Source organism: Pyrgilauda ruficollis, unplaced genomic scaffold (genome assembly GCF_017590135.1).
Source record: "Pyrgilauda ruficollis isolate IOZ18807 unplaced genomic scaffold, ASM1759013v1 scaffold53, whole genome shotgun sequence".
Classification (NCBI taxonomy): Eukaryota; Metazoa; Chordata; class Aves; order Passeriformes; family Passeridae; genus Pyrgilauda; species Pyrgilauda ruficollis.
Window position 1 is genome coordinate 1517234 of NW_024526933.1, and position 12545 is coordinate 1529778.

Below are 12545 nucleotides of genomic sequence, written 5' to 3' on the forward strand. Positions count from 1 at the left end.
ACATCTCAACTGAATAATGTCTACTACATGGGAACAGCTGAGAAGTCCACAATAGCACTGCAAGATACAAGTCTAAAACACATGATGTACAATGGGAAGCCTTTAAAGATATGCAAAGGAAATATACATAATGCTAAAAAAATTTTGCATATCCATGACATTAAGGCAAGACATCCAGGAGAAAAAAAACCTAACACAGCAGCTTCTAATTTTCTAAGTATTAGAAAGATTGTCAGGGGACATTGAAAACTCCATTAGCAGGGTACATTAAAATCAACTGGACAGGTATCAGAAGCAACAATTAAAACTGGTCATGCCTTGGGCCCAAAAGACCCCTTTCAGGTCTAAATTGCTATGATCATAAGATAACATGAGGACATTTGACCACACAGCAACTTGATCTTAAAAAAGCAAACAGAGCTATTTCTTTGAAAAGTACACATACATCAAAAACATCCACTTACCAGTTCCAAAGAAAATACTTGCAGATTTACCTGCAAATATTTAGTTTTTTCAACTGCAAAATTCAGTTTTGGTTTTTACTCCAAAGGATGGTTTTAATTTCTAGGTTATTAGCAGTACAAATTTGTTTCAGGATGTCAAGACTCCCAAGGGGAAACACCTATGAGTGACAAAAAAAACCTGCATATCACATTTTGGACAGAAACTTAATTGCACCAAGTTATTTTGGGCACCAAGCCAGAATGGAAGTGCATCCTGCACATTACTTTCTACCTTCTAACATTATCCATTTTTAGTAATTGCTTGGTGTGCGTTTTCATTAATCAAATTAATAAGCTCCTTGGCACACCAGCAGTCATACTCACAAAACACTGCCAGTAAACTAAGCACAACCTCTGGACATGAACAAACTGAACTTACAATGAAAGTCCTACCAAATCACTAAATGAGAGCCTTCAGTAATGGTTCCTACTACTTCAGTGTCTCTAGTGGATAACAATAAACCTTTAACTACGCCTTAATTACTATGCAAAATATCTTTGCTTTTTACCAGAAGGAAGGTAAATGGAAAGGAGTGCCATTTAGCTCAGCTATTCAGCTATTATTTTCAAATTAAAAATAATGACAACAGGTCTCTCGCAGGTTAGTTTTTGTATTATTCAGCTGCACAAAGCAAATGCTTAGCCAGCTTTTATCAAGAAGTTAATGACAAGAAGCTTTCCCACTAAACAATATTTACAAGAGCATTATCACCAGCTATAGAAAAAGTTAAAGTTAGATAAGGTAAGACTAAACAACAATTGTACAGACTTACTATGGAAGAAAAACACTGAATCAAATACTTATGAAGCTCTGGCCTGATCTATGAACAGCTCTATGCCCCATTAAACAACAACAAAGAACAATAAACAACAACAAAACAAATAAATGAATGAGAAATTGCTAAAACATCTTCAAGATAAATTGTTAAAGCTTCATATTACATAACCAATATGATATATAGCTCCACCAAAAAGGAAAACTTATGTGAGAAAAAATGTAAGAAAACCCCACAAGTTTAAATACAAGCTCTGCAAATACCTTTAGGAAGAGCAATTGATTAGCCCCTGTGTTGTACTGAATAAAACCAAAAAATCTAATTTTAATTGGTCAATACAAGCGTGTTACATTGTTTGAACTGTGAAGAAAAGTTCAGCCAAAAGCAGTTGTGAGGAAAGCTTATACTTCTGCACTGCCTGTGTATTTTATACAGGGTCGAGGTTAGCTTTGCTTTTGCAGCAAAAAAAAAAAAAAACCTATATTAGCATGTAGTTTGGGATGATATAACTAGAAATAAACATTGCTGATACACTCAAGAAGATTTGAAGATATGGGAAAAAACACCTTGATTTACATCATACAAGTATTAAAGAAACACTTATCCTGCAATACTCTGCAAATAGAAGCTCAGGAATGGCAAAACAGAGTCCTAAAGACAAGACCCCATAAGTCACAGAAGCCCACAAAACCTCTTTTCCAGAGTTGCATGGAAATTAGCCAGTACCACATCAGAAAGCTACACACCACCTTCATGTAGACAGGTTATTCGCAACTTCCAAAAATACATTTTTTTACTTGTAATTTTAAACGTAAACACCTAAGACTAGAAAGAGAATGAGATGAAACAAACCCAAGTCTTCAATCTCTTTCTCAACGCAAGCACACAACTGCAATAAAGCAATATAAAAGAAGTGGTTTCATTGCAGTCACTGCATTTTAGAGTCAAAATGAGAATGCTTGGGCTGCTGCTAGGGTCAAACACAACCCTGTATAATATTGAGGCTGTAGCAAAAGCAGAAGGTAGCCTAATTTGTGTTATCTGGACAGCAGGGGCAACCTAAGCATGTAAATCCTTTAAATACATCCTGAAGCCTGAACACCATGTCCTACCAGCTTTTGCTTTTAAACATTAAAACAACATTTCCATCTTGTTAAGGTGTATGCCATACAACCATCCCTAATGACCTAGGCACTATTCACACATTATCTCTTGTTTTAAAATACATAGGGTCACCAAGCTGACATCCCCCAAAAGATAAGTGCAGGGAGATTTATGTAACTCATGTTTTGTATATAGATTTGTACGCCTTCAGGACAGTATTTATTGCCCTGAAAGGAGTACACAGTGCAGAATTTTGTGCTTGTAGGTTACTTGCTGTTTTGAATAATTTGAATTTCTGTGAATTAATCTTAAAAAAAAAAATACAAACAGGAGCAAAATCTCCAGAAAGGCTCCCAGTCTGACTGAATACCTAGTGATCTCTGAGAAAGATGAAAGAGTTAAAGACAACTAGCAAATTCTCCCAGAGGCCTTTTCCGCTCAAGAGGCATGAGTACACACTTCTCATGTCTTAAGCTCTACAATGAACAGATATTGGGAGATATCTACAAAGAGTTTGAATTGAAGTAGAAACAAGTACAAGCATGAAACAAGCAAAGGTACCAGTAACTGACAAAATCAAAATTTTTAAAAAGTTGAATAACTGTTTTCATATTTAGCTAACACAGTGCATCAGTGTACCTACACTGCCCATCTGATTTAAGTTAGGCTAGGAACATTCTTTCAGTCATAAGTCATTCAAAGACAGATTTCCCCACGTGTATACACCTTTAGCTATATATTAAAATCTACCCTAAAATTAAAAGAATCTTACCTTAAGAACATCTTACAGGGTTAAACAACCTGAACATATAAAACAGGTTTTGTAGTCTAGTTAGCTTTATAATAAATAAATTAATCCATATCACTAATATCTGGAGTTGCTCCATGAAGTAAAAAAGGCTTCACAGCAACAGAAGAGGTTGACATACTGCACTGACCATCTTTCACTCATTAGGAGATATGCACCACATGCTATTCAATTATTCATTAAATCTCTTACTTAGACAAGACTGTCCAGTTATTTTTCTTAAGCCAATGTTCATTTATTTGCTGTAACACTGATTAGAATGAAAGCCAGAAGGCAACAGGCACATTTCTCTCTCAGTTTCTCTACTCTTAAGTTTACTGCATTTCCAGAAATTTTTTCCAAGTTCTACCATGGCCTCTCACTAATAGATGATATTTGCATGATAACAGTGATTGGCGAATACAGCCTTAGAGTTGCTCAGTCTATTTTAAATATGTTTGTACAATTGCATGGGCACCTCGAATACCTGCTGTCAGAGAACATGAAAAAGCATGGTAGCTTCTACAAATTTTAGTTAAAAAGGTAAACATAATATGTAGTTTCTCCTTAAATTATCACCAAATCTTAGGAAGTTAAGCATCACTGTGCCATTAAATGCAATCTCCAACTATATAAATCAAGCTTTAGTCAGAATTAGGGACATATTTTCCATACTCACAAATGCAAACAAAACTTTTCCATTTTTAAATATGTGCACTATCAAAACTTCAGAGTTCACATTTTAAGTGTGCCCCTCAATACAAGTACATCAGTATGAGTTAATTGTTTCCTTTGCATTTAGAAAGAAAATATTTGTCTGACTGTACTTGCTCAGAGGCTCTCCTTCAGATGTCCCTGGCTGTTCAGGACTGTCCACGGTCTCCTCCACAGATGCAGTGTGTCCCTTTCCACTAAAACAGTAAGCAAACAAAACAAAACACACACAAAAAACCAAAATAAAACCACAGTCTTCATAAGTCACACTGGAAAAAAACCAAATCAATACATTACTTCTTTAACCAGAATTCCTTGGTAAGGAGGGAAAAAAAAAAAAAAAGGAAAACTCTTTGATCATAAGCAGAAAGATACACTAAGCAATTAGTTGAGCAACTAACAAAAAATGAGTGTATTTTAGGAATACTGGGAAAAAGACCTATTCCATTAAAAAAAATTAAAGCATTTATGAAGATGAAAGAATTCAATCATGAACACTAATCATGATTAGTATTAGTTGTCAGTATAACACTGACATTTGGGGTTGCCTTTTTGCTTCTTTTAAAAAATTAAAGTTCATATTTTCTGTAACATGGACTTTAATTCACTGTCAAATGACAGCAGGAACTTATTTTCATTCCAGTAGCAGGCATACATATTTAAAACTAACACCTTATGCATGATTAGCACAATTAGGACACAGACATGCTTTTAGAATCATTCAGATAGCTTTAATTTTATGTCACTTCTACCACATCACAGGAAAACATTGGTATAAACTCTGATGCTATTGGACTGGAAAAAAACCCAAAAAAACAAACCTTAACTAGGAAGAAAATATGTAAGTGCCAATAAAAGGGCCAATAAATACCTAGTAAGTTTATGAAGCCTTCCCTAATATCCTACAGAAGATAGTTTTCTACTAGCTAGTTTTGTACTGTCAGTTCAGAACAATGTTAACCTAGCTGATCCTTTGAAAAGCCAGGGTACCTAACCAATCTACTTTTAATATGAAATTCTGTAGGAGGGAGAGAAGTCAATACAATCTTTCAGAAGAATTTGGAACATCAAGACCAAAAAATTATTACACATCGAGGCTCTATTTTTCAAACTTTTAGCATGATTGTCTGAATCCATTAGGTTTTAAAATTAGATTTTATTTATAAATAAAAATTTATTTTTAAAACAATTTTGTCAATGAATGTGTGTGTGGCCAAATATATTTGCTATAAGTTCAAGGCACTGCTTTTTCTCCATTGTATATCAGCCTTCAATTAAAGAGTTCTAGATGTGTATGACAACAAAACTACTTTCCAGCTACTGGAAAGAGCAATGTACTGCTAGGTACAAAGAATGGGCAAAAGCCAGCATAATCTGTGAGGTTTTACAAATCTGAACACAAATCAGTACCACTGAGATATACTGACCAATAGATATACAGAACTGAATGGAAAAGTCCTGATTTTTTTTATCTCAAAGTGGCCATTAATCACATTATGCTACTGATTTTTCTAGCACTTTAAAATGTACTTCCATGGTACAGTCAACTCAATATTATCTTCAGAACCACACTGAAATGTACTACAGTTTTGCAGTTTAGAAATTATCCATAAAACTCCAGAAAATACACTGGACTTTAAGCCCAGTAACAGAGCCTGAATCTTAGAATTAGCATTTTGGAGCAATTCCATTAAATACTAGAGTCCCATTTACTTGACTGTTGAGCAAAGCAATAACTTATTTCCATTAAAAGACAACTCAGCTCCAGTCAAAAGATTCTGGCTGTCTTAAGTGAACAAACATCATCATGCCTTTGCTTCCATTTAATCTTACCATCATGAAGGAGCCAAGTTAAAAAAATATGACATATTTGTATCATCTTTATGAATGATATGACATACCTTGTATCATCTTTTGTTCTGTAGTTGCGAGCTCCACCTCCACCCTTTTTGTCATCTGCTTTCACACCTCTAGAGAGGAAAACAATTCTATGAGTTTAAGAGGTTTTTTCCTTTTTTTTATGACCTCAAACTAAAACCAGTATTGACTTTTTGCCAGCCAACCTGGATATGGAAGGGAACAGAATACCTAAAAGACAGTACTGCAGTGCTGACTATTATTTACTTGTATACCAAGTAAGAAACAGCACACAGAACACTTACGTTTTATCATTCCCACTTTGCCTTTCAGGTTCACGTTTTCTTCTTTGGTCAAACCCATCAAAACTTCCATTTAATCCACCACCTCTTCCTCTACCTCTCATTCTGCCTCTTCCCCCACCACGTCCTCTTATTGGTCTTTCATAGTCTAATCTTTCCACTGGTCTAAGGAGAAGGTAATTAGTCAGACTTTTGTTTTTATAGAACAGTTAACAAGAAGAAAAAAAAATCATGTTATGTTTGTGCACCTATGGGACACATCAGTGTATAACAGCTACAGCACAATTTATAGAGTGCATCTTTATACAGCACACACTACAGCTGTTTTGGTTTTGTCATTGAAAATGCACAAACTGAACTCTAGAGGAATTATTACAGCACACAGAAACAGAAAGATCAGCAGTTATTAACACTGAAAACATAACAGAAACTAAAGAAAACATTATAAAATTGTCAAATCTTCACAACTTTATCATGCAATAGCTCCACCATCTACACCCATATTTATATGCAACTGCTAAAAATTTCAGACAACTTGTTAAATATCAACTACTGTGGTATCAAGTAAGAACAGCCACATTCTGAAGCATTAAGGGTTTAGGTGGAATCTTCTAGTATTTATGAAGAAAGCAAAATCAATATGCATTCACTGTTCAAGCAGCAAATTCTAGTTTGCAACCTCCTACATATTCTGCAAAGCCTGGTATGTGAGCTCAGAAACTAACATTATAAATATGCTGCTGACTAGGGGGTACATTTTCAGATCTTTACATTTTTCAGTTTTTCCTTGTATTTTTAACATTCAACAAAAATGTACCAATGTACATGTACCAATTCAACCCCCGAGGAAGCTGAAACTACAGCTCTTACAGGCATGAAGTAAGTAGTCTTGCAAAAACCTGCACGCTAATATCTTCTGTGAGGGACCTTAGTTCTCTCTGCAGGATACATACCGTTCCACTGAGAATTCCACTTGTCTTTGTGCTCCATAGGGACGGTATTCCCTGAAAGATGGTCTCCATTCAGTTTTGTCCTGTTTCCCCTCTGTGCCTCTGTTACTGAACCCTTGTTGCTCTCCCTGCCTGGGTACTCGCTTTGGGCCTACACAAACACACGCAGGGATTACTGACAGCTCAATAGTAACACAATCGCAGTTACCAAACTACTGACTGAAGTGAGTTGGCTACACATCCAAACCCAAGTCCACCAGAATATTAAAAGTCCTTATAGCTAATGTTGCCAGACACTGTTTCTTTGAAAGACATGTACTTATTTTACCTCTGTATTGATGAACCTGCAAAATACTGTGGGTTTTGACACAGTCAGAGATTTCCAGAAAAGATAGTCTAAAGAAAAATCTCATTTTGCTCACAAGTCACAGAAAAGGAGAACAAAAACTGTTTCTCCTGTTTTCAAGGATCATGAAAGAGTAGTATACAGGATGAGGTGGAAAAGCTTCAATGAAAAAGACTAATTTAAAGCAGCAGAAGCAATGCAGATGAGGGAAAGAGAAGGACCCCTCACAGATCGGTGTTGATTGTGAAACAGCACACCTCCTGCCAGATGAGCTCAGTTTAGAAGTCTAAGCCTCCAGGTCCTCTAAGCTCATGGCCACAGTATCAAACAACTAGCACAGGGTCACCTCCTCACACTGCTGCTTTGTGGAGGAAAGTACCATTCAACTACACTAAAGGTCACTGAGCTCAGCGGCCAGAGACCCAAACAGTAAGTAGAAAGACTTCAACACCACTAATTCTAGAACATAAAGATATTCCAAGATAAAATATATTAAAGCTTTTTAGAGTTTTGTTCAGCCATTGTTGGGGTTGAGGAGGATCGGGTTGGGCAGAATGAATGGAAAGAAAATGTGAACTGTAATAGAAAAAACTGAAGTTTTACACTCAACCTGTATACATCTAGCAGAAGATTAAGGTTCTTTATGTGCTTCCTTTCCCATTTTCCCAAATTCTGTTCTCTATCGGGGACTAAGTTCTCCAGAAGCAAGCAAGCCATTTTGTCTGCTAGCCTCTATATTTAAACAAACATCTTTTTCAGCCAGCCAACAGTGTAAGTCATTCAAGCAAGGAACAGGAAGATTGGTCTCAAACAAAACTGAGCTACTGTTTCCACAAGAAGTATTGAGCTAACTGTGGAATGCTGAGCAGATTACCAAACTCAGGTTAGTGGACAAGTCCTGGCTACCTCTGTTGCTAGAACATAGAGAGAAAAAAGGCTATTTTATGTCACAATATTAATATGTAAATTAATTCATAACCCCAGAGAAATGTTCATACAAGAAGATTCTTGATCAAAGCTTGGGTGGTGAGGATGAAGTCTAATACCATTTGTAAAGAGAAACTTCAAAGAACTATCCATTTGGTGAATGTGGTAAATATAGCTGTTTGTTATGCAGTAAGAATAGTCATATTTGTAGAGAGAAGATCGTTTCATATGTGGTGCAGAAGCAACTCCAGCTTTGCTTTTCTTTAAACTACAAACCACTTGACATAATACATTCCAGTAATTCTCTCTTCTCAGGTTTGGAGCTACTCGACCCTTAGAGCACCGAGCATATTTGCATTACCCAAATTATGATGGCATCTCTGCATAAAGGACAACTTTTGAAATCAGTTTCTGAGTAAGCTTTTCAAATCAGGACAGTTTAACTCAAAGCAAAATTATAGGAAATACAGAACAGTACATGCTGTTGGGGAAACACCTGTTCTACACACATCTCAACTACACTACCAACCAAGTAAGTGCTAACTCTAAATTGGAGTTTTGCTGTGGAAAAAATTATTACTAATTTCTGGCCTCATTTTAGTTCTTTTGTTTAGATCTGAATGCACAACAATGCATAGAAGACTATGGTGTTATTTTTGATCCTCTCTCATTGGCTATCAGAAGCATCAGTTATTCTAAAAAGATTCCTTTGGCAAGAATGCAGTAGTAGAAGACACCCACCCCTACATACTTAGTATTAACCTCAATTTCACCTTGAGATTCAAAGAGCTCCTTCAAACTGGCAAAACAATGCCAAAAAAGAAGACACAGAAGTCATTTTAAAAATATAGTGTCTCGTTTTATTACCCAGTACTTCTTAGAAGTAATGCAAAACAAGTCTTCTTGCCAGACATGTCAGTATATTACATGTCAGCAGCACTGAGTGTACCGGATGGAGCTGTCTGTTCTACTCCAATTTGAGTGCCGGGCTATATCACTTTAATTCTAACAGGTGGCTTCATTTACTGCAGATGGATTTTAAACACTACAAAGACTTTTATACAGGTAAGTGGCACCACAAAAACATCTTTAATTGGTTTGACAGACATGAAGTAGTGGATTAAGGCAGACCTGTATCTCTCTGGTAGGATAAGTCACCCTTAGGACAAAAGTTCATGTGACCTGCTTGTGAATCAGTTCAAAAAGACAGCACAACTTTCAGCTCTGCATGTAAGTGCAAACCAGACTGGAGCTTGGCAGCAGCAATAGCATAAGCTCTACAATTTGAGGCCTCTGCTACATATATGTCCTAACACAGACTCAGTTTAATTCACAGAGCTCAAGGGCCACCTACCCTACAGGTGACAATAAAACAAGGCAACAAAATCAAGACAAAAGATGAGCCATCTTGTATATCACTTACAAAGAACTGGGGTACACTTTGAATGCTTGCTAATAACTACCTCCCCAAATACACCCCAATTTTGTCTGCTTGCTTCTCTATATAATCTGATAAGCAGGTTTTCTTCAAAACCACACAAAAAAAGGATTTGGAGTTCTGTGGATCATCTCCTTGAGGCCTTACAAACACAATTCTGAAAACTGAAGATCACTCTTTCCTAGCTACCTAGTTTAGCCTCTCTTTAAATTGGTTTTTCTGTGCCTTATAATTACATCTTCAATCTGTATTCACCTGAATATGTGTCCCACCATTCCCCACTTCACCACAGCTTTCCTGGATCAGCCCAGTCTGTTGGCTAAGCTGCCTATCACTTTACTTTCTAAACTGAGGAATCAGAACAGAGATCTGCATTTCAACAGACCTACCTTTTTTTTGTTCCCCCCCAGAAGAAGCAGCTGAGCTACTATTAGCAGGAAAGAAGCTGTAAATACCAAAATTACCAGGTACTAGAACAAGACAGTGCTAAAGGAAAAAAAGCTCAGTTTTATGAGATATTGTTAAAACTCTAAATCATACAGAGCAAATATACTTAAGTAGTTTACACTTTCCCCACAATAATACTTCATTATTAGTTTTGCTAACACTGCAGCACTTAGATAAGAAGACTTCTAGAGAAATGTTTTTAATAAGTATGTACACAGAACTTGCTACTGGAAAAGCAGAACTTGTATTTTATAACCTGTATTGCTTGTTTTCCCAGACACTGGGTATCTGTTTATTAACAGATGGATATGAAACAATGCAGCAAAATCTAGCTGCCTTTCCAGTGTTGCTGTCTAGCTCCCAGCAAGTTCCTCCATCAGTATAATCTATCCTCTACATATCTCTCTAGGTTTTGTGGCTCTTCACTAGCCTGTACTGAGAGAGTGTGCTCTCACCTTTATTACATTTTTCATTTAGAACTTTTTTTTGTAGAAAGCCTTGACTTCAGACAAACACCACAAGGAGCCCAGCTTGCAACTGCTATCAGTGACTATAAGCTACAGTAGAAACCGTGCTGTTTCTCCCACTTCGTAATGTAAGGATGTGACGGTGGTCACTGGCATGCAATTCACAAGCTGAGAGAGGTAACTGCTTACAAAGAACAAATGGGAAAAAGTGTTTGTGAAAGAGTCACATTGACAGAAGACTCCCCAGCATAAAAAGAGACTTCTTACAGATCTGAGATATCGAATTACATTTGTTGCCTGAATGGATAGACCTAGTCACTATGGGAAGGAGTGTGATCACCAAAAACATACAAAAGGAGATAAAAATAGCAAAATTGCTGAAAACCATAGTCACAAAGCTGTGGAGTAAAATCAGCATTAATCTAGAACTGAGGCTTGGGCTTAATCTATAAATAAAACAAAAAACAAATAAACAAAAAACCCCAAAAAACCCCACCCAAACAAGAAAGAAAACCAAAACAACAAGATAAACCAACAACCACCACCCCCCCACCCCACAAAAAAAAAAAAAAAAAAAAAAAAAAGGAGGAAACCCCTTCCAGCTTTGAAAGACGATCCTTCTTCCCAGTATACTTCAAAAGGACAAAGTAGACCCAAAATAGGTCCAAGACTATGGTAGAAATACCTTGCCCAAACAAAGCAAAAAAGAAAACAATTGTGAGGAATTTTTTAGGCACAGTAGGGTACTGAAGACCCCAACTACCAAGGCTAGGGCAGCTAAGTAAACCATTGAAAGAAGTTATCAAGGCATAGAAAGTGGAATTGGAGTCTGGAGAAAGAAAGGATATTCCAAGCTGTAAAAGGAATACTAGTTATAGATCACATAACTACGTAACTCAAAGTAGAACTGATTCTTAAACAATATGATAGACAAACATTGTCCCCTCAAAACATGAATTGCTCTGAATTAAAAATAATTAATTTAATTATTACTACTTTTAAAGAATGTGATATTTTGAATTCAACAACTCTACTATTTGCTCCTTCCAACAGTGAGCTGCATCATGATTGCTATGACGTATTTCACTCCAGCCACCTATGGGCAGATCTGCAAAATCAGCCTCTAGAGACCTTAGATCTTATACTGTTGCACAGTGGATCTCCATACTATGTAAATGGAAAACAACACAGAGACTATGCATTGGTGAGAAACTTTGAGGCACTTGAAACTGAACCTCTACAACCCTTGCTGATGACCCAAGAGGCCAGATTAATTGCATTAGCAAAAGCAGCCTTGTGGTGACATGACTAGCAAGTGCCACTATTTATACTGAGTCTAAATAAGCTTTTGGAGTGTGTCATGCAATGGGTATGCTATGGAAAAAATTAGAGTTTTTGCTTCAGCAGAAAATAATATTTCTGCAGATAATATTCCTGTAGTACACTCTTGAGCTCATACCAAATGCTCCAACAAAACGGAAAAAAATAAAATAACTCAAACTTGTAGTCAGATAGGTTTATAATGGCCTGAACCTTAGGAGCAGTACACTTTGGAATATTATCAATGTCGGGAAACAGCCTTCACCAACATCTAAGGTTGTCATCAAAAGGATTAGTGTTTGGCAAACAATTACACCTAGGATCAACCTCTTGGAAATCAATGGTCGGCCCAGTATGTTAAATAAATGCAAAAAAAACTTTGAGAGAAAAAAAAAAAAGTATGGTCAATGGAATTACTGAAGTATTAATTAGGTATTTTTCACAGAAATCCAAATTACAGTTTAAATGGAAGTGGTCACATACTACCCTGCTATATATTTACTTTACTGTTAAAGCTTTAGGATATTATGCCTGTTACTTGTAATAACACCCTATGTGACATTATGGATAGCAGTCAAATGCTTTGAAAGACTTCATGAGTTCTGAC

At 36.4% G+C, this 12545-nt stretch overlaps 1 protein-coding gene across 3 annotated transcripts in view; it reads right to left on the bottom strand.

Moving 5' to 3' along the window:
• HABP4 (hyaluronan binding protein 4) overlaps window positions 1-12545 on the bottom strand; it is a 30186-nt gene that overhangs the window by 12270 nt on the left and 5371 nt on the right. For all 3 annotated transcript variants that reach the window (XM_041480714.1, XM_041480715.1, XM_041480713.1), the window contains 4 exons: window positions 6997-7144; window positions 6047-6208; window positions 5786-5854; window positions 3998-4081 (listed from right to left, as the gene is read on the bottom strand). In XM_041480714.1, the coding sequence (XP_041336648.1) occupies window positions 3998-4081; window positions 5786-5854; window positions 6047-6208; window positions 6997-7144 (463 nt within the window). The remainder of the gene's footprint in view (window positions 1-3997; window positions 4082-5785; window positions 5855-6046; window positions 6209-6996; window positions 7145-12545) is intronic.